The sequence below is a fragment of the Carcharhinus amblyrhynchos genome, chromosome 7, assembly GCF_965287045.1.
Source record: "Carcharhinus amblyrhynchos chromosome 7, sCarAmb.v2.hapA, whole genome shotgun sequence".
Taxonomy (NCBI): domain Eukaryota; kingdom Metazoa; phylum Chordata; class Chondrichthyes; order Carcharhiniformes; family Carcharhinidae; genus Carcharhinus; species Carcharhinus amblyrhynchos.
Genome location: NC_137330.1, coordinates 10336946 through 10357178, shown reverse-complemented (window position 1 = coordinate 10357178; position 20233 = coordinate 10336946). Strand labels below are relative to the sequence as shown.

At 47.0% G+C, this 20233-nt stretch overlaps 1 protein-coding gene across 4 annotated transcripts in view; it reads left to right on the top strand.

Moving 5' to 3' along the window:
* Nucleotides 1-20233, top strand: part of dst (dystonin) — a 614201-nt gene that overhangs the window by 542771 nt on the left and 51197 nt on the right. For all 4 annotated transcript variants that reach the window (XM_080191940.1, XM_080191941.1, XM_080191942.1 and 1 more), the window contains 9 exons: nucleotides 873-974; nucleotides 3489-3590; nucleotides 3754-3927; nucleotides 4923-5078; nucleotides 9556-9753; nucleotides 13023-13151; nucleotides 17286-17447; nucleotides 19435-19590; nucleotides 19711-19917. In XM_080191940.1, the coding sequence (XP_080048066.1) occupies nucleotides 873-974; nucleotides 3489-3590; nucleotides 3754-3927; nucleotides 4923-5078; nucleotides 9556-9753; nucleotides 13023-13151; nucleotides 17286-17447; nucleotides 19435-19590; nucleotides 19711-19917 (1386 nt within the window). The remainder of the gene's footprint in view (nucleotides 1-872; nucleotides 975-3488; nucleotides 3591-3753; nucleotides 3928-4922; nucleotides 5079-9555; nucleotides 9754-13022; nucleotides 13152-17285; nucleotides 17448-19434; nucleotides 19591-19710; nucleotides 19918-20233) is intronic.

Genomic DNA, 20233 nt, shown 5'->3' with positions numbered 1-20233 from the left:
TCCAGAGTCACAGCAATGTGGTTGACTCTCAACTGCCTTCCAAGGACAACTAGGGATGGACAATAAATGCTGGCCCAGCCAGCGACGTCCATGCCCCATTGAATGAAGGAAAAATAACCTACACACTACTGACATAAAAACACTTGTGGTTGAATTAGTCCACTGGTTTTGTGGTGAATAACTGCGCCATTATGCCAATTAACCTCGCACATTCTCAGACACGGGGCGGAATTTTTTGACCTCACTTGAGCAAGACCAGAAATTCCCGCCCAAGGTCAACAGACATTTCCGTTGTCCTCCCCTCACCTGCTTCGATTTCCGTGGCGAATGGGGTGGTAGAATTCCAGCAATGGCCTTTGGTTGGAACGAGCCAGGCCATCTCAGCAGCTAAGGTTTGTTCGTTTGACCTCAGCCATTTTAGGTAGAGGCAAAACAAGCCAAGGTTTTCGCTCCTGATTGGTATCCATTGACCACTGTGGCGAGATGTTGCATCCCATGTCAGGCTCAGCCTCGGCCACCATGCCTCTCTGCTCAAATAACTTATCCACACTCACTGCAAAGGGGCAAAGAATGAACAAGGTAAAGTACAGGAGGGCCACACGGATTCTGTGAACCAACGTCTACAAGAGTCAGGAGAATAAGGGTGGAATATTGGAATGGGGTAGGAAATGGGGAGGGAGTGTGTCCATTGCGTAGATTGGTTTTTCATCCGTGTTGTGATTGTGAATGTTTTATTACCCTGAGAGATACAGCTTCCTGGCTGGCACGTTTGTTGACTGGTTTGATTTTTAAATAAGGATTGTTGCTTTCTTTGTGACCTGGTAATAAATACGCTAAGGTTGCATATGGTTCCTATTTTCTTTTGTTTGCAGCTGAACTGTACCTGGGACAATCTGAACAAGGCGTGGAAAGATCGCATTGACAGGTTGGATGAAGCAATGCAAGAAGCTGTTCAGTTCCAGGATGCACTCCAGGTATCGTGTTCCAGTTTGTAATTCTTTTATACATCTCATAGCCTGACACTTGACCACCCGAATTAAAATAGTTTTCCATTGACTTACAAAGTTTAAAGGTAATCTAACAATCTGGAGAGAAAGCTAACTGCTCCTCAGATGCAGTTAGATGAAGGTGTTAGTTCTTAACTAGGTGGCTTGGAGTAATTCCTTTGTCACAGGTTAATACTTTAAAAACTCTTTGCTTTCGGATTGTAATCTCTAACTGCAGTGAGTGCTTATTGTCCGTGTTGGTTCTGAGTATATCAGAGCCCTAGGCACAGCACAGAGAACGTCCAGCGGGCAGGATTGCAGACTGGTCCTACTCCCATCCAGTAGAAAGTTTATTTATTAGTGTCGTAAGTCAGCTTGCATTAACATTGATGAAGTTAGGGGTGGCTCAGTGGTTAGCACTGCTGCCTCCCAGTGCCAGGGACCCGGGTTCGATTCCTGGTTTGAGTCACTGTCTGTCTGGAGCCTGCACGTTCTCCCCGTGTCTGCATGGGTTTCTTCCGGGTGCTCCAGTTTCCTCCTCAGTTTGGACGACATGCTGGTTAGGTGCATTGGAGAATTCTCAATTCTCCCTCAGTGTATCTGTGTAGCGCACAGGCATGATGTGGAGATGCCGGCATTGGACTGGAGTAGAAAGGGGCAAACCCTGAAAGCTTGTGAGTTTACTATCAAATAAATTGGTTGGACTTGAACCTGGTGTTGTCAGACTTCTTACGGTGTTTACCACACAGGCATCAGAGTGTGGCGACTAGGGGATTTTCACAGTAACTTCATTGCAGCATTAATGTAAGCCTACTTGTAACACTAATAAATGAACTTTAAGTTACGGTGAAAATTCTGGGTACAACAGCATTGAAAGTTAGTTGAATAGAAAAGAAAGTATCCACCACTTAAGATGTTAAGATTTTTGGGTGGCCTGCCAAATCACCAGTGGAGGGTCTTGCCACGGAGGGGCTGGAAAATCCTGGCTGTGCGCATTTGCAAACTATTTAATGTCAACACCTGTATTGTTACCTGAGTAGGTAATGACACTTCAAACAACTCCTCTATACATAACCATTAACTTAAAACAACCAAATAGGCATGGTGACACAGTGATTAGCACTACTGCCACACAGCACCAGGGACCTGGGTCCAATTCCAGCCTTGTGAAGTTTGCATGTTCTCCCTGTGTCTGCGTGGGTTTCCTCCCACAGTCCAAAGATGTGCAGGTTAGGTTGATTGGCCATGCTCAGTTGCCCCTTCATGTCAGGAGGGTAAGCAGGGTAAATATAAAGAACAAAGAACAACCCAGCACGGGAAACAGGCCCTTCGGCCCAACGAGCCCGCGCCGCCGCATCACCCTACACCTATTCTACCCTGCATGTCTACGAATGGAACCCCTAACTTAGCCAGATTCAGGGGAGAATAGTGCCAATTTGGTAAAACCAATCAGCCTAAGAGCACATCTTTGGGGTGTGGGAGGCCCACGGAACCACAGGGAGAATGCACAAACTCCCACAGACACAGGCCCAAATCCATGTATCTGCACAGCTAGCAGTGATAGTCACCGAGCTGTTGCGGCGCCCGTCTACCGGTCCAGGATCAAGCACACACACCGACACGAAGTACTAGGCCACTCCCGGAACCTCCAAGAGCAGCCCACGCACGACCCACCGTGTGCATGCCCCTCGTTTGACACGAGGTGGACCTCCACCTGTGGAATAAAAAGACAAAAACGTTAATCTTACAAGTCTGCTTTTCCGGTGTCTCCCGAGGTTCTAACCTTATTTAATAGCCCCTACCATAACCCTCCATCCTCGTTTCACTCATGTGTCTATCTAACTGAACCTTAAACGAGTCCAACATTCCTGCCTCCACCACCCTACTCGGTAGTGCGTTCCATACCCCCACTACTCTCTGCGTTAAGAACCTTCCTCTCACATCCAAATTATACCTCTCCCCCCTCACCCTTAAATCATGACCTCTTGTATTTGTACCCAGTCTAGGGAGCAGTCTCTCACTATTGACTCTATCTATTCCCTTCAGCATCTTATATACCTCTATCATGTCCCCCCTCAATCTCCGTCTTTCCAAGGAGAATAGTCCCAGTTTCTCCAACCTTTCCTCGTAACCCAGCTCCTCCATGCCAGGCAACATCCTGGTAAACCTCCTCTGCACCCTTTCCAGAGACTCCACATCCTTCCGGTAGTAAGGTGACCGGAACTGGACGCAGTACTCCAAATGCGGTCTAACCAACGTTCTATACAACTGAAGCATTAGACGGCAGCTTTTATATGCAGGGTTACAGGGATCAGGTCTCGGTGGGATCGTTGTTGATGCAGGCTCAATGGGCCAAATGACCTCCTTCTGCACTGTAAGGATTTTGTGATTCTGAATGATGAACAGTCTAGCAGCATTTTGTACGGTTTTCAGAATGCTGAGTTTGGGTGTGTTGTAGTACGAAATGTATAACAGCCTCTGTTCTTTCTTACTTTAATTTAGGCTATGTTTGATTGGATGGACATTGCAGAGAACAAGTTGAATACTATGCCTCCAATTGGAACTGACCTAGAAACAGTGAAGCAACAAATTGCTGAACTCAAGGTGTGTAAATGTGCAATTTCTTGGAAGTGATGTGGGTGAGCAGAATTGAAGATCTGTTATGGTTTTTTTAGTGCCTGCTAAATCCGTGTGACTCTGAAAGGAGTGTTGTCTGATTCAGATCCTCAGACATCTGTGTGTTTCTGATTTTTTTTTCTGAAACCAGCAATTTAAGACTGAGGCGTACCAGCAGCAAATCGAGATGGAGCGACTCAATCACCAGGGAGAGTTGTTACTGAGAAAGGTGAATGAAGACCATGCCAAGCGTGTTGTACAGGAGCCTTGTCATGAGCTGAAACATCTCTGGGATAATCTGGACGGGAAAATCGTCAACAGACAGGTAGCCATCCTGAGCTTGCCTCAGGACCTGTGCATGCTCACACCGCCCCCACTAAAAGGCATTGTCTACAATTTCATCGCTTGTCAAGCTCTGCGTTTGGGCAGGAAGTAGAAAGCAGAATGGTCATCCTTCTGATGTATGGGTGTTTTAGCAGTTGGAATGATACCGTTATGTATCTCTGGGGGAGATGGGGCGTAAGTGATAATGTCACTGGACTAGCAATCCAGAGACCCAGGCTAATGCTCTGGGAACACAAGTTCAAATCTCACCATGGCAGCTGGTGGAATTTAAATTCAATTTATAAAGCCTGGAATACCAGTCAGTAATGGTGACCATCAGTTGTCTTAAAAACCCATCTGGTTCACTGTCCTCTAGGGAAGGAAATCTGCCATCCTTAGCCAGTCTGGCCTCCATGTGACTCCAGACCCACCGTAATGTGGCCGACTGCCCCACAACATGTCCCGACGAACCTTTCAGTTTGAGGGCGATTAGGGACGGGTTACAAATGCAGTGATGCCCACCTCCCAGTGATGGATGGCGCAGTGGCACAGTGGTTAGCACCGCTGCGCCTCAGCGCCAGAGAGCTGGGTTCAATTCCAGCCTGGGGTCACTGTCAGTGTGGAGTTTGCACATTCTCCCCGTGTCTGCGTGGGTTTTCTCCGGGTGCTCCAGTTTCCTCCTCCCACAGCCCAGAGATAGGCCGTGGTACAGTGTCAGGGGAATTAGCAGAGTAAATATGTGGGGTTGCAGAGACAGGGATGGGTGGGATTGTGGTTAGTGCAGACTCGATGGGACGAATGGCCTCCTTCTGCCCTGTAGGGATTCTATGATTCCCATGAAAGAATTAAAAAAAAAGTTATTGCTTGAAATTAAACCGACTTCAGTTAAATGCAGAGAGGACTTGCAGGTTTTAGCTTTGACTTTTAACAACTCGGTTGTTTAAGTTGTGTTTATTCCATCTTGAGTAAAAATTCCTAATCCATTTGTAATTGCAGCATAAACTGGAAGGTGCTCTGTTAGCTCTGGGACAGTTCCAGCATGCCCTGGATGAACTCATGACATGGCTAACCCACACAGAGGAGCTGCTAAATGAACAAAAAGCTGTTGGCGGCGATCCCAAAGCTATTGAAATCGCAATTGCCAAACATCACGTACGTAATGCCTCGTCTCTGTATCCCTGGCTTTTCAGTTCAACTTCATAAGGCTGAGAGATGACACGAAATTTCTTCTTTCTGAGTCCTCCTCCTTGTCTGGAGGCAGGTCCTTTGGAGATCATTTGGAGAACCGTAGCAAAGTGCCATGATTATTTACCAAGCGTACTGGGGAAGTGGTAGGCCCCCCTCGTATACCTCAGCTAGAGCGGGGATTGAACCCCCATGCTGTAGCTGTTAATCTAACCTACGCACTAGTCATCCAGCCAACTGAGCTAACTGGTCCTCTCGATATGTAACTGATACCCATGCAGTCTATGGCCGGCTATTTACAGAGTCATACAGCACATTCATTGCTTCCTCTTCGTCCTGCTCTTGAGTTGGTGGTGTTGTGGCATTGTCACTGGGCGAGTAATTGAGAGACGAGCGAAATGTTCTGGGGATCTGGGTTCGAATCCCACCATGGCGGATGCTGAACTTGTGGGCGGCACAGTGGTTAGCACTGCTGCCTCACAACACCAGGGAACCAGGTTCAATTCCGGCCTCGGGTCACTGTGTGGAGTTTGTACGTTCTCCCCGTGTCTGCGTGGGTTTCCCCTCGGGTGCTCCAGTTTCCTCCACAGTCCAAAGATGCGCTGGTTAAGTGCTTTGGCCATGCTGAATTGCCCCTTCGTGTCAGGGAGAGTAAATGCATGGGGTTACGGGGATAGGGCCTGGGTGGAATTGTGGTCGGTGCAGACTCGATGGGCTAAATGGCCTCTTTCTGCGCTGTAGGGATTCTATGATTGTCCTCACCCCGGTAGCCCATCTCCCCATCAATGTGCTGCTTAAAACCAATAATCTGACTGATGATAAGTTTAACAATTGGGAACGCAAGCTATTGGTTCGTGACCCCCTTGATCGAGGTGGCGTTGCTTCCCTCTGTTTTCAAACAAGCTCCATGAGCGAATGACCATGAGGGTTAACCGGGTAATGGATGTCAGGGGCAGTGCTGAGCTCCAACCCATGGACTGAGTGTCATCACAGCCCGGGGGCAGAATAACAGAACACTGTGAATGGCCAGCAGGTCAGTCAGTGTCTGAATGGGAAAGTGCCTCAGGAATTGGGTTGGAAACTGGGCACCAACTCCACTGGAACTGAGTGCTGGCATGGAATCCAATACAACAGGCAGGATTTTCCAGGCACGCCTCCCCCAATCCCCACAGCATACCTTCCAGCAACAGTCATTGGCTGACAGTGGGATCGAATGGTCCTGTTGATACCTACGGGATTTTGCATTCCTCCCATCACCTCCACCACCGGGGAACATGCTTCAGGGGCCGCCGTCAGCAGGGTGGGATCATCCCACCAGCAGGAAGGGCCAGAAATTTTCAGCCAAAGCCTTTTCATTTTCAGCTGCTTTTGAAAGCTTTCCTGTTGATCTCCAACGATCAAGTTTTGGTGATGTGCGTTTTCAGTACATGCATTTTAATATGGCAGACCAATGCCTCATTTTATCTGGGAAGGGAGAGTGCAACAGTGCATTAGAGTCATAGAGGTTTACAGCATGGAGACAGGCCCTTCGGCCCAACTTGTACATGCAGCCGCTTTTTTTAACCCCTAAACTCGTTCCAGTCGCCCGCATTTGGCCCATATCACTCCATACCCATTTTACTTTCAACTGTCTAAATGCTTTTTAAAAGACAAAATTGTACCTGCTCCTACTACTATCTCTGGCAGCTTGTTCCAGACACTGACCACCCTCTGTGTGAAAAAATTGCCCAGCTTGACCCTTTTGTATGTCTCCTCTCTCACCTTAAACCTATGCCCTCGAGTTTTCGACTCCCCTATCTTTGGGAAAAGATATTGACTATCTAGCTGATCTGTGCCCCTCGTTATTTTATAGGCTTCTATAAGATCATCCTTCAGCCTCCTATGCCCCAGAGAAAAAAGTCCCAGTCTATCCAGCCTCTCCTTATAACTCAATCCATCAAGTCCCGGTAGCATCCTAGTAAATCTTTTCTGCACTCTTTCTATTTTAATAATATTCTTTCTATAGTAGGGTGACCAGAACTGTACACCAGTATTTCAACTGTGGCCTTACCAATGTCTTGTACAACTTCAACAAGACATCCCAACTCCTGTATTCAATGTTCTGACCAATGAAACCAAGCATGTCGAATGCCTCCTTCATCACTCTGTCCACCTGTGACTCCACTTTCAAGGAGCAATGAACCTGTACCTCTAGATCTCTTTGTTCTCTAATTCTATAAGTCTACCCAATGCCCTACCATTAACTCAGCAAGTCCGACCCTGATTCGATCGATCAAAATGCATCACCTCACATTTATCGAAATTAAATTCCATCCGCCAGTCGCCAGCCCACTGGCCCAATTGATCAAGATCCCGTTGCAATCCTAGATATATTTCTTCATTGTCCACTATGCCACCAGTGCAGCCACTTTTTTTAACCCCTAAACTAACATCCATGCTTTTCTCAACAGTGAATACTGATGAGAAATATTCATTTAGGATCTCACCCATCTCTTGTGGATCTGCACACAGATGACCCTGTTAATCCTTAAGAGATCCTACTCTCTCCCTAGTTACTCTTTTGACATTTATGTATTTGTAGAAGCTGTTTGGATTCTCCTTTGACTTATCTGCCAAAACAATCTCGTGTCCCCTTTTTGCCCTCCTGATTTCACTCTTAACTCTACTCCTACAAACTCTATATACTCTTCAAGCGCTCCACTTGATCTCAGCTGCCTATGTAGGTCATGTGCCTCCTCCTCCTTCTTGACCAGGGCCTCAATATCATTCAGGGTTCCTTACTTCTACCAGCCTTGCCCTTTACTCTAAAAGGAATGTGCTTTCCCCGAATCCTTGTTAACTCACTTTTGAAACTTACCAGAGGTCCCTTTGCCTTCCCACAGACTCCCCCAGTTCACTGTTGAAAGTTCCTGCCTAATACCATCAAAATTGGCCTAGCCCCAATATACAATTTTAACTTTTGGGCCAGACCTATCATTTCCCATTGCTCCCTTAAAACTAGTAGAATTATGGTCACTGTTCCCAGAGTGATCCCTCACTAACACTTCTGTCACCTGCCTTTCCTTAATTCCCAAGAGGAGGTAAGTTTTGTCCCCTCTCTAGCCGGGCCAGCCACATACTGAATGAGAAATTCCTCCTGAATACACATTGCTAACTGTCTGCCACTTTTTTAAGATAGAGAGTTTCTGCAACAAATTCTCCACTCATTGAGTGGAAATTCAGGAAGCCCATTCATTACCGTTGTATTCACGTGAAACAACTATATTTTGCATTCCATTGACACTCTCAGCTGCAGTGCTGCTGCAGAGTATTTTTTGTGCCACTCTCATCGCCAACTTGCAAAGTAAATGCTTACAGAAATGAGACACTGGTCCCGATCTACACTGAAGAGAGCCTTCCTGTGAGAGACCACTTTATTCAGCTTGACTCTGAAAACAATTCAGGCCTTACGATTCAGTTTGCATTGTGCAGGTTGAATGCGTGTGCACAGATAAAGCTGTTTCTCACCAGTGCTAACGCGGTGACTATCCCCCTAATGAAACCTACCTCACTGACAGCACCATTTTCTTGCTAGCTAGTTTTCATCACTTTCTGCTGTTCGTAAAGTCTGCTTTCAAATGAACATTTTTACTGTGCGTGCCTTGGCATTCGGTGGGTACTGGTTACTTGGTCACGGCAAAACCCAGTTCCTTGGAACCTAGTCAACCACTCGTACGTCTGAGAGGAGCTACTGGATAGTGATCAGGGCATTCTTAGCTGGTTTTGCTTCTTTACTGAGGCCTAGTGTATCGAGGGGAGGGCCGTGGCTTAGGGGAATTATTGCTCAACTATTAATCCAGGAACTCGGCTAATGTTCTGGCGACCCGGGTTCGAGTTGAAAACAATTACGCTCCCTACCACCGACACCCTTCACTTTCAACGCAAAAGATCAAACAAATTTGCATTGACATGGTGCCTTTCCCAATCTCAGGACGTCACAGGGTGTCTCACAGACAGATTTCTGAAGAATTTCCCACTCGGATGGCCGGGTGGCATTATCGCCGGACTGTTAATCCAGATGCTCAGCTAATGTTCTTGGTTCCCGGGTTCAAATCCCACCATGGAAGTGGTGGAATTTGAATTCAATGAAAAATATCTGGAATTAAGGATCTACTGATGACCCTGAAACCATTGTCGATTGTCCCATCTGGTTCAGTAATGTCCTTTAGGGAAGGAAATCTGCCGTCCTTGCCTGGTCTGTCCTACATGTGGCACAGCAATGTGGATGACTCCCGACCACCCTGTGGACAAGGGATAGGCAATAAATGCCGGCGATGCCCATGTCCCACGAATGAATAAAAAAAAATTCTACTCGGAGCAGAATCTGATAACCTTTCTTGACTCCTGTGCATCACCTCCTCACTGGACAGTCCGAGCTTTCACCGAGATCCTCTTTGTGTTTTAGGTTCTGCAGAATGACGTTCTAGCCCACAAGTCCACAGTGGAGACTGTCAACAAAGCTGGAAATGACCTGCTGGAGTCCAGTGACGGGGAGGAAGCCAGCAGCCTACAGAGCAAGCTGGAAAGCCTGAACCAGCGCTGGAAGAACGTTCTAGAACAAACCGAGCAACGGCAGCAGCAACTGAATCAATCCCTCTTGCAGGTAAGGGCCGAGAATTGGGCTTGCTTGCACCTCTTAAATGGAGACCTTCTGGAATCCAGCCTCACAGTGGAACGTGATGGAAGGCGGCAGGGTAGCACAGTGGGTTAGCACTGCTGCTTCACAGCTCCGGGGACCTGAGTTCGATTCCCGGCTCGTGTCACTGTCTGTGTGGAGTCTGCACGTTCTCCTCGTATCTGAGTGGGTTTCCTCCGGGTACCCCGGTTTCCTCCCACAGACCAAAGATGTGCGGGTTAAGTTGACTGGCCATGCTAAAATTGCCCCCTAGTGTCCTAAGATCCTTAGGTTACAGGGATTAGCGGGTAATAATATGTAGGGATAGGGGGGGTAGGGCCTGGGTGGGATTGTGGTCAGTGCAGACTCGATGGGCCGAAGGGCCTCTTTCTCCACTGTAGGGTTTCCATGATTCTATGAGAATAATAGTGTGGTTCAATGGATGGGATATTCCAGCCGCGCTCGCCCCCAGGACTGGAAAATCCCACTCGAGGTCAGTAGACTTTTGTACAGTCCGCCTCCCCCACCCATTGGGATTCCTGTGGTGGGCAAGATGGGAGAATTCTGCCCTATCTGTGAGAATCAGCGAAGCGAATCAAAATGAATGTGCAGGTCTTAGTTTCACACCAGCAAACCAGTGCCAAATAGAAGCAAGAGGTTGCAGTCCAGAGTTACGTCTGTATTGGCGATGAAGAAGTAAAATTAACCGTGTGAGGACAAATATTCAATCTCTCTGTTAATGTTTCCTACCAAGGAACTTTCCTACCTTGTGCCGCTTTCGCCTCCCCATATTAAAAGGTGTTCTTTGTCGTTTGAGGATGAATAGCAGTGCAGCTTTAGGGATAGGTGATGGCCTAGTTGTATTGTCCGCGAGGCTGTTAATCCAGAAACTCAACTAATGTTCTGGGGACCCGGGTTCCAATCCCGCCACAGCAGGTGGTGGAACTTAAATTCAAGTTAAAAAACAAATCTGGAATTAAGAATCTACTGATGACCATGAAACCATTGCCGATCGTCAGAAAAACACCTCTGGTTCAGGAATGTCCTTTAGGGAAGGAAATCTGCCTTCCTTACCCAGCCTGGCCTACATGTGGCTCCAGAGCTGCTGCAGTGTGGTTGATTCTCAACTTGGGGAACTAGGGGTAGGAAATAAATACTGGACACGGAGCGACACACATGTCCCGTGTCTGAATTTAAAATAAAACTGCTTCTCACTGGCCCCTTTTAAGTTTCCCCACCCCCCCTCAATAAACCTTGGCTGAGAAAGCGAGCAGGTGAATTTTGAGTCCTGTCCCCTTTCCTCTGTTGGTGTGAGTCTCTCAGGGAGATCAACAACAGCGACAGTCATTTCCAGCACAGGAGGAGGCCACCTGACGCATGAGCCGGAATTTTACCCTCCAGCCTGCCATGGGAATCAGAGCGGGGAAGGTACGAACCATGGAAAAGTCCGCTGACCTCCGGCGGGATTTTCCCCTTTCAGGGCAAGAGAAGCTGGAAAAGCCCGCCATCACGCCCATGCCAGCTCCCCAAGGAATAGTCCAGTCAACCCATTCCCCCGCTCAATCCCGGTATCCCGACAAGTTTATTTCCTTCGAGCGCCCATCCAATTTCTTCTTGGAATTGCTGATTGTCTCTGCTTCCAGCATCCTTGAGGGCAGTGGGTTCCAGGTCATTCCTGCTCATTCTGTAAATAAAATTAGTCCTCTCTTTCCCACCAGTCAGGTTTTCTGCGCTGCCCCCCCCTGTCAAAAGGCCTCACTGCATAGCCAAGCGTGTAGTGGAATAGGGTACGATTCTGTGACACTGCTCAGTGTGTTGTAGTCATAGAGGTTTCAGCATGGAAACAGGCCCATCGGCGTAACTTGTCTATGCCGCCCAGTTTTTACCACTAAGCTAGTCCCAGTTGCCCGTGTTTGGCCCCTATTCCTCTATACCTGTCACACTCATGTAACTGTTTAAATGCTTTGTAAAAGACAACATTGGACCCGCCTCTACTACTGCCTCTGGCAGCTTGCTCCAGACACTCACCACCCTCTGTGTGAAAAAGTGCCCCTCTGGACCCTTTGTATCTCTCCCCTCTCACCTTAAACCTATGCCCTTTAGTTTTAGACTCCCCGACCATTGGGAAAAGATATTGATTATGTAGCAGGTCTATGCCCTCATTATTTTATAGACCTCTATAAATCACCCCTAAACTTCTTGCGCTCCAGGGAAAAGAATCCCAGTCTCTCTAGCCTCTTCTTAGAACTCAAACCATCAAGTACCAGTAGCACCCTGGTGAATCTTTTCTGCACTCTTTCTAGTTTAATAACATCCTTCCTATAATAGGGTGACCAGAACTGTACACAGTATTCCAAGTATGGCCTTACCAATGTCTTGTACAACTTCAACAAGACATCCCAATTCCTGTATTCAGTGTTCTGACCAATGAAACGAAGCATGCCGAATGCCTTCTTCACCACTCTGTCCACCTGTGACTCCATTTTCACAGAGCTATGAACCTGTACCTTAGATCTCTTGGGTTCTACAACTCTCCCCAACGTCCTACCATTAACTACTGGTTCTGGTTTACCAGATTCATTCCAGGGTGAAAGGGTTGACACGTGAGGGGAGACTAAACAGTTTGGGGTTATACTCGCTGGAGTTTAGAAGGATATCAGGGGATCTGATCGAGATGTATAAAATTTTAACAGGGATTGATAAAGTAAACGTAGCCCAATGTTTCCTGATATGGGGCAATCTAGAACAAGAGGTCACAGGGTACAGGGTGAGAGGCGGTAGATTTAAAACTGAGATGAGGAGGAACTACTTCTCACAGAGGGCAATGAATTTGTGGAACTCACCGCTCCATAGCGTGGTGGAGTCTGAATCATTGAATGTTTTCAAGAAGGAGATAGATATATTTCTAATTTAGAAAAGGGATAAGGGGACATGGGGGAACAGGTGGGGAGATGGGTTTGAGACCAGGGAGAGATCAGCCATGATCTAATTGAATGGCGGAGCAGGCTCGAGGGGCTGAATTTACCAACTTCTCCTAATTCCTATGTTTGCGGGTGCCTCAGTAAAAGTTGTGTTTTACTTGCTCCTATTGCCTCCCCCAACCCCCCACCTTCACCCCGGTGCCTGAGACGTTCTTAATTAAATTGGTTGGGGAAAAAAATACAGCCAAAGGTTGGGGGGGGGTGGGGGGAGAGAGTGTCCCCCTGTGTACGATCAGTGTGAGATTATAATGTCATATTTCTCTCTGTGCGATGCAGGCTCAGGGTTTCCAGAGCGAGATTGAAAACATGCAGCAGTGGCTGGTGGAAACTGAGCGTCAGCTGTCGGCATCGAAACCTGTGGGAGGCCTGCCAGAAACTGCCCGCGAGCAGCTTCACGCTCATCTGGTATGTATTGTCCCAGGACAAAAGCTCCTCAGACGCTTTAATGACTGAACTGGGGAGAAGTTTGTGTGTCAGACTAATGAACAGGAACAAAGCAGGATCGCCTGATGACAACAAAGGGTCCCCTTTGTGCTGAGAACATTGCTTCAGTTAAATTGTGGCGCGTTATTCTAGTGATTATCCCGGGCCGGATTTGTGAATCCCAGTTCGTGCCCAGGCATCTATTTGACTGAAGGAATGCCAAGCACCTGGCATCGGTGTCTACTTTTGAGCTGCTTTTCTACAGCAGGGAAGTTTACAAGGTCTGCAGCGAATCCTCTCACCGTAGAAACTGGAATGTATTATTTTTTTGTGAATACGTTTATCACCTACTTCCTTTCCAGGCAATAAAGCCAATCGGGGAGGATCTGATGGCCTCTTGGTGCATTCGATAGATTATTAAGTCAGCTAATGTTCTGGGGACCTGGGTTCGAATCCCACCACGGCAGATAGTGGACTTTGAATTCCATAAAATAATCCAGAATTAAGAGATGACCAGGAAACTATTGTCGATTGTCGGAAAAACCCATCTGGTTTACTGATGTCATTTAGGGAAGGAAATCTGCCGTCCTTTCCTGGTCTGGACAACACGTGACTCCAGAGCCACAGCAATGTGGCTGACTCTAAATTGCCCTCTGCAATGGCCTAGCAAGACACTCAGTTCAAAGGCAACTGTGGACGGGCAATAAATACTGGTTAGCCAGCGACGCCCATGTCCCACGAATGAATAAAGATAAACCTGTCCAGGATGTGAGGGGGCAGGATTGTAAAATCCTGCCCGAGGCCAACGGAGATTCCCATTCTGGGAACTTCACCCAACCACCCACTTCCGGGATGGGCAAGGTGATAGGATTTCATCCAAGGTGTTAGTTGTAACGCCTTCACCTCCTGGTCCAGAAGGTTGTGCGTTCCAGCCTCATTCCAGGCTGTCAGTTAGGTTCTGAACTGCTGGAAATGTTAAACCAGATGGAAGATCCCATAGCAGAATATTGAAGTAGATCGGGGGGGGGGGGGGGGGGGGGTGGGTGGGTCGGGGGGAGAGGGTTTACCATCCTGGTCAATATACATCCCTCGCTGGCATTCAAGCAGATAGCTCGTTTCTTTCATTGTTATGGGTGGAAACTTGCAGTGGAAAAAGTAGCTGCCATGTCTCCCAGAACAATGACTGCCACAGACACATCATGGCTCCTTGTCACACATCTCTGAGCAGAGAAGGGAAATGAGCCACAGTTAAATGCAAGGTGGGGAGTTTTCTTCTCAGTTTATACATTCGAGTGTTTCCTACCATGTTGGGAAACGGGTTAAAATGCTGTTTTATTTGCTGCTGGTGACAGTTCCCACTTGAGGCGCAGGTTCCTTTCAGGCTACTGAGGTGCCAAGCAGTTTTACTGGTCCACGTATAGAAAGTTCAAACACTTCATCTGCTTAACCTGTCAGTAGCCAGACCCAGAACCCGATCATAGAATCCTGTAGTGCAGAAGGAGGCCATTTGGTCCATTGAGTCTGCACCCCAACAATCCCACCCAGGCCCTATCCCCCATAACCCCATGTCTTTACCCTGCTCATCCCCCTGACACTAAAGGGGCAATTTATCATGGCTTGTAGATCTCATTGAGACGTATAAGATGATGAATGGGATGGATAGGATAGAGGTGGAGAGACTCTTCCCGCTCAAAAAAGACAGTAGGACTAGGGGGCACAGCCTCAAGATAAAGGGGAGGCGGTTTAGAACGGAGTTGAGGAGGAACTTCTTCACTCAAAGGGTGGTGAATCTCTGGAATTCTCTGCCCGTTGAAGTGGTGGAGGCTGCCTCGCTAAATATATTTAAGAAGCGGGTTGATGGGTTCTTGATAAGAGAGGGGATTGAGGGTTATGGGGAGAGGGCGGGAAAGTGGAACTGAGCCACAACAGATCAGCCATGATCTTATTGAATGGCGGGGCAGGCTCGAAGGGCTAGATGGCCTACTCCTGCTCCTATTTCTTATGTTCTTATGTTAACTTCACCCAACCACCCACTTCCGGGATGGGCAAGGTGATAGGATTTCATCCAAGGTGTTAGTTGTAACGTCTTCACCTCCTGGTCCAGAAGGTTGTGCGTCTTTGGAGTGTGGGAGGAAACCCACATAGACGTGGGGAGAACATGCAGACTCCACACAGACAGTGATCTAAGCTGGGAATCGAACCCGGGTCCCTGGCACTGTGAGGCAGCAGCGCTAACCACTGTGTTACCCACTAACAGCATTCTGTGTTGCATTTATGTGGCAGCTCAGACAGGCATGTTATGAGGGAGCTGTCCACATGGGCACTGCAAAACCAACATGGAATCATAGAATCCCTACAGTGCAGAAGGAGGTCATTTGGCCCATCGAGCCCGCACTGACAACAATCCCACCCAGGCCCTATTCCCATAACCTCATCCATTTACACTGCTAATCCTCCTGACACTGTGGTCAATTTCACACATCAACCTAACCCATACATTTTTGGAGTGTGGGAGGAAACTGGAGCACCAGTACGAAACCCATGCAGACACGGGGAGAATGTGCAAACTCCACGTAGACAGGGACTCGAGCTGGCAATTGAACCCAGGTCCCTGGTGCTGTGAGGCAGCAGTGCTAACCACTGTGCCACCGCGCCACCCCATCAACTGTACCAAACTTTAACAATTAGTGCCCAGGATACCAGCGGCAGGAGAGAGTACATTTGGTGTTTGGCTCTGTTCTTTGCAGCAGCAACACATGTACATATAACAATACGTTACTGAACTAGGAACAGGAGGATGCCATTCAGTGCCATCAGCCTGTTACACTGTTCAGTTCGGTTGTGTACAATCTTAATTTAACGTACTCTCTTACGATCCATCTCCCTTTCTACCCTCACCCAATTGGTCTACCAGTTTCTACTTTGTCCTCCTGCATCCTCCAAACTACTTCCTGCACAAGTGTTCCAATTTCTTCTACAATCTGTATGGAGAAAGTGCTTCCTGATTTAATTCCTGAATATTCTGGTTCTAATTTGAAGATCATATCCTCTTCTTCGGGATTCCAGAGAAGATAGTATCTCTCAGTATACCTTCGATTAGATCGCCCCTCTAATGTCTAAATACAAACTAATATTATGCAACCCGCCTGTCCAATTTAACCCTTTAAGCTCCGATATGATTCTGGTGAATCTGCATTATACCTCGTTCAAAGCTAGAGCTGAACCCAGGTTTGACTGAAGATCTGTACAAATGAACTATACCTGCTACCCAATGTGTGTGAACACTCACATAGAAAGTGAAGCAGGAGTAGGCTATCAGGCCCCTCGAGCCTGCTCTGCCATTCATTTTGATCGTGGCTGATCATCAAATTCAATATCCTGATCTCCCCCCCCCCCCCCCCCTCCCCCCCTTATTCCTTGATCCCTTTAGCCCCAAGAACAATATCTAATTTCTTCTTGAAATCACATAATGTTTTGGCCTCAACTACTTTCTGTGGTAGTGAATTCCAGGCATTCGTCATTCTCCAGGTGAAGAAATTTCTCCTCACCTTAGTTCCAAAAGGTTTCCTTCTTATCCTCAGACTATGATCCCTAGTTCTGGACTCCCCCATCATCGAGAACATTCTTTCTGAATCTACGCTGTCTAACCCTGTTAGAATTTTATAAGTTTCTGTGATATTCCTTTTCACTCTTCTAAACTGCAGTGAATATGATCCTAACCGACTTAGTCTCTCCTCATATGACTGTCCTGTCATCCCAGGAATCAGCCTGGTAAACCTTCGCTGTACTCCCTCTATAGCAAGGACACCCTTTCTCAGATAAGGACGCCAAAACTGCACACATACTCCAGGTGTGGCCTCACCAACTTCCTATACAATTGCACCAAAACATCCCTATCCCTATTCTCCAATCCTCTAGCTATGAAGGCCAACCTGCCATTTGGTTGCCTGCTGCACCTGCACACGTACTTTCAGTGACTGATGCATGAGGACTCCAAGGTCTCGCTGAGTATCCACCCACCTCGATTTACACCCAGTCAAGTAATAATCTGCCTTCCTGTTATTGCTACCAAAACAGATAACCTCAGTTAACAAGGCGATGTTTCTGTTCATGCAGGAACTTTGTGCTGCATTTAAAAGTAAAGAGGAGACCTACAGGAATCTGATAAACCGAGGACAGCCGAGTTGTGAGGGAGCCGATGAGAGCAATGTGGAACAAGGCATCAACAACCTGAGAGAACGATGGGAATCTGTTGAAGTGAAACTAAATGAACGAAAGGTACAAACACTGCATTTTTCTCATGTGAAATTCTGTAAAAAAAAAAATTTAGTAATTGCAACAACTTTTAATAGGTGAGGCAATTTATTAGCCCTTGTTTTGCTGAATGATTTGCAAGTCCAATTAGAAGAAAAGCAACAACTGCGTTTGTATAGCACCTTTAACACAGTAAACCATTCCATAGCATTATTAGACAAAATTTGATACGTAAAACAACACAAACACAAGAAAAATGAATGAAGACTGACTAAGGATGCCAGGGTCAAAATGGACAAGTGCAAATTCCGAAGATAGTGGGCAGGATTTTCTGGTCGCGTTCACCCCGAAACTGGAAAATCCCACCCGAGGTCAACAGAATCAATGGGCCAAATGGCCTCTTTCAACACTGTAGGATTCTATGACCTTTCCATGGTCCGCCCTCGCCCGCTCCAATTCCCGTGGTGGGGGGGGCGGAAGGGAAAATTCATCCGAGTGATAATGAAAAGTTGGCATTACATGGGTAATCTCAGTCAGAGGTCATTGACATGACATGACTGGGGGAAACTGGTCCCACTACGTTATTCGGAAGGATGTGATTGCACTGGAGGGGGTACAGAGGAGATTACCCAGGATGCTGCCTGGGGTGGAACATTTACATGATGAAGAGAGATTGGGTAGGATTGGGTTGTTTTCGCTGGAGCAGAGAAGACTGCGGGGCAACCTGATCGAGGTGTTCAAGATTGAGAGAGACATGGACAGAGTGGATAGCTGTTCCCCTCAGTTGAAGGATCAGTCACAAGGGCAAATGGATTCAGAGTGAGTGCACAGTACCTGGATGAGCACTTGGCATGTCATAACATTCAGGGCAATGGGCCAAGTGCTGGCAGATGGGATTCGGTGGGAATTTAGATGTTTTTCTCATGTCGATACAGACTCGATGGGCCAAAGGGCCTCTTCTGAATTTTATAATTCTATGATTCTAAGTGGATAAATGTAACACTAATGGGGTAGACAGGGAGAGCGGTTTCCTGATAATTAGGTTGTGGCACATCATTGAAGGGAAGTAGAAGGAGCCTTTACCCTACAAATAGGTTTACGTTAACACCGCAACGAAGTTACTGTCAAAATCCCCTGGTTGTCACACTCTGGCACTTGTTTGGGTACACTGAGGGTTAATTTATCATGGCCAGTGCACCTAACCAGCATGTTTTGCAGACTGTGGGAGGAAACCAGAGCACTGGGAGGAAACCCACGCAGACACAGGGAGAACATGCAGACTCCACACAGACAGTGACCCAAACAGGGAATCAAACCCGGGTCCCTGGCGCAGTGAGGCAGCACGCGAACCACTGTGCAAACCCTGACATTTGACAGTGCTGTAAAGAATCCGAGAGTGTTGACACTGGATCCCAGAATGGAAAAGATCTACGCTCCCTACCACCGACACCCTTCACTTTCAACACAAAAGATCAAACAAATTTGCATTGACATGGTGCCTTTCCCAATCTCAGGATGTCCCAAGGTGTCTCACAGTCAGATTTCTGAAGAATTTCCCACTAGGATGGCCGAGTGGTATTATCACTAGACTATTAATCCAGAAACTCAGCTAATATTCTGGGTTCCCGGGTTCGAATCCCACCACGACAGATGGTGGAATTTGAATTCAATTAAAAAAAATCTGGAATTAAGAATCTGCTGACGATCATGAAACCATTGCCAAGTGTCAGAAAAACCCATCTGGTTCACTAATGTCCTTTAGGGAAAGAAATCTGCGGTCCTTACCTGGTCTGGCCTACAAGTGACTCCAGAGACACGGCGATGTGGTTGACTCCCAACTACCCTCGGGCAACTCGGGATGGGTAATAAATGCTGGCCAGCCAGCGATGCCCATGACCCACAAATGAATTTTAAAAAATTGTAATCTGGAGAAAGAATAATGAGTGACTTTCAGTGGAAGAGTAACAATCATTAAAGTTGAAGTGGCTAACAACCTTTTCACTATGCGCAGGTTAAACTGGAGGAGGCCCTCAATCTTGCCACCGAGTTCCACAATTCACTTCAAGATTTCATCAACTGGTTGACCCAAGCAGAGCAAACTTTGACTCTATCTTCATCCCCGAGTCTTATTCTGGACACCATTATGTTCCAGATTGATGAACACAAGGTACTCAACTTGAAGTAACGTTGAGAAATTTTGTGATATTTTGAAATAATTTGAGTTAAGGCACACTCCCCTTCCTTACATTGAATAAACACGGTTTGCTATCACGTTTCCAATCTTCAGGTCTTTGCCAACGAGGTCAACTCACATCGTGAAAAAATAATTGAACTGGATAAGACGGGCACCCACCTGAAGTACTTCAGCCAGAAGCAGGACGTGGTACTGATTAAGAATTTGCTGATCAGTGTTCAGGCTCGATGGGAGAAGGTTGTGCAGCGCTCTGTAGACAGAGGAAGGGGACTTGATGATGCAAGGAAGCGTGCTAAGCAGGTAAAGGAACTTGTTAGTGAAAATAACAAAGCAACAAAAAAAAGTGATTATCAGAATGCAATGAAATTGATTTTGATTTGATTTGTTATTGTCATATGTAATGAGCTACAGTAAAAAGTATTGTTTCTTGCGCTATACGGACAAAGCATACTGTTCATAGAGTATACAGGGGAGGAGCAGAGAGTGCAGAATGCAGTATTACAGTCATAGCTAGGGTGTAGAGAAAGATCAACTTGATATAAGGTAGGTCCATTCAGAAGTCTGATGGCAGCAGGGAAGAAGCTGTTCTTGAGTTGGTTGGTTTGCCACTTCAGAC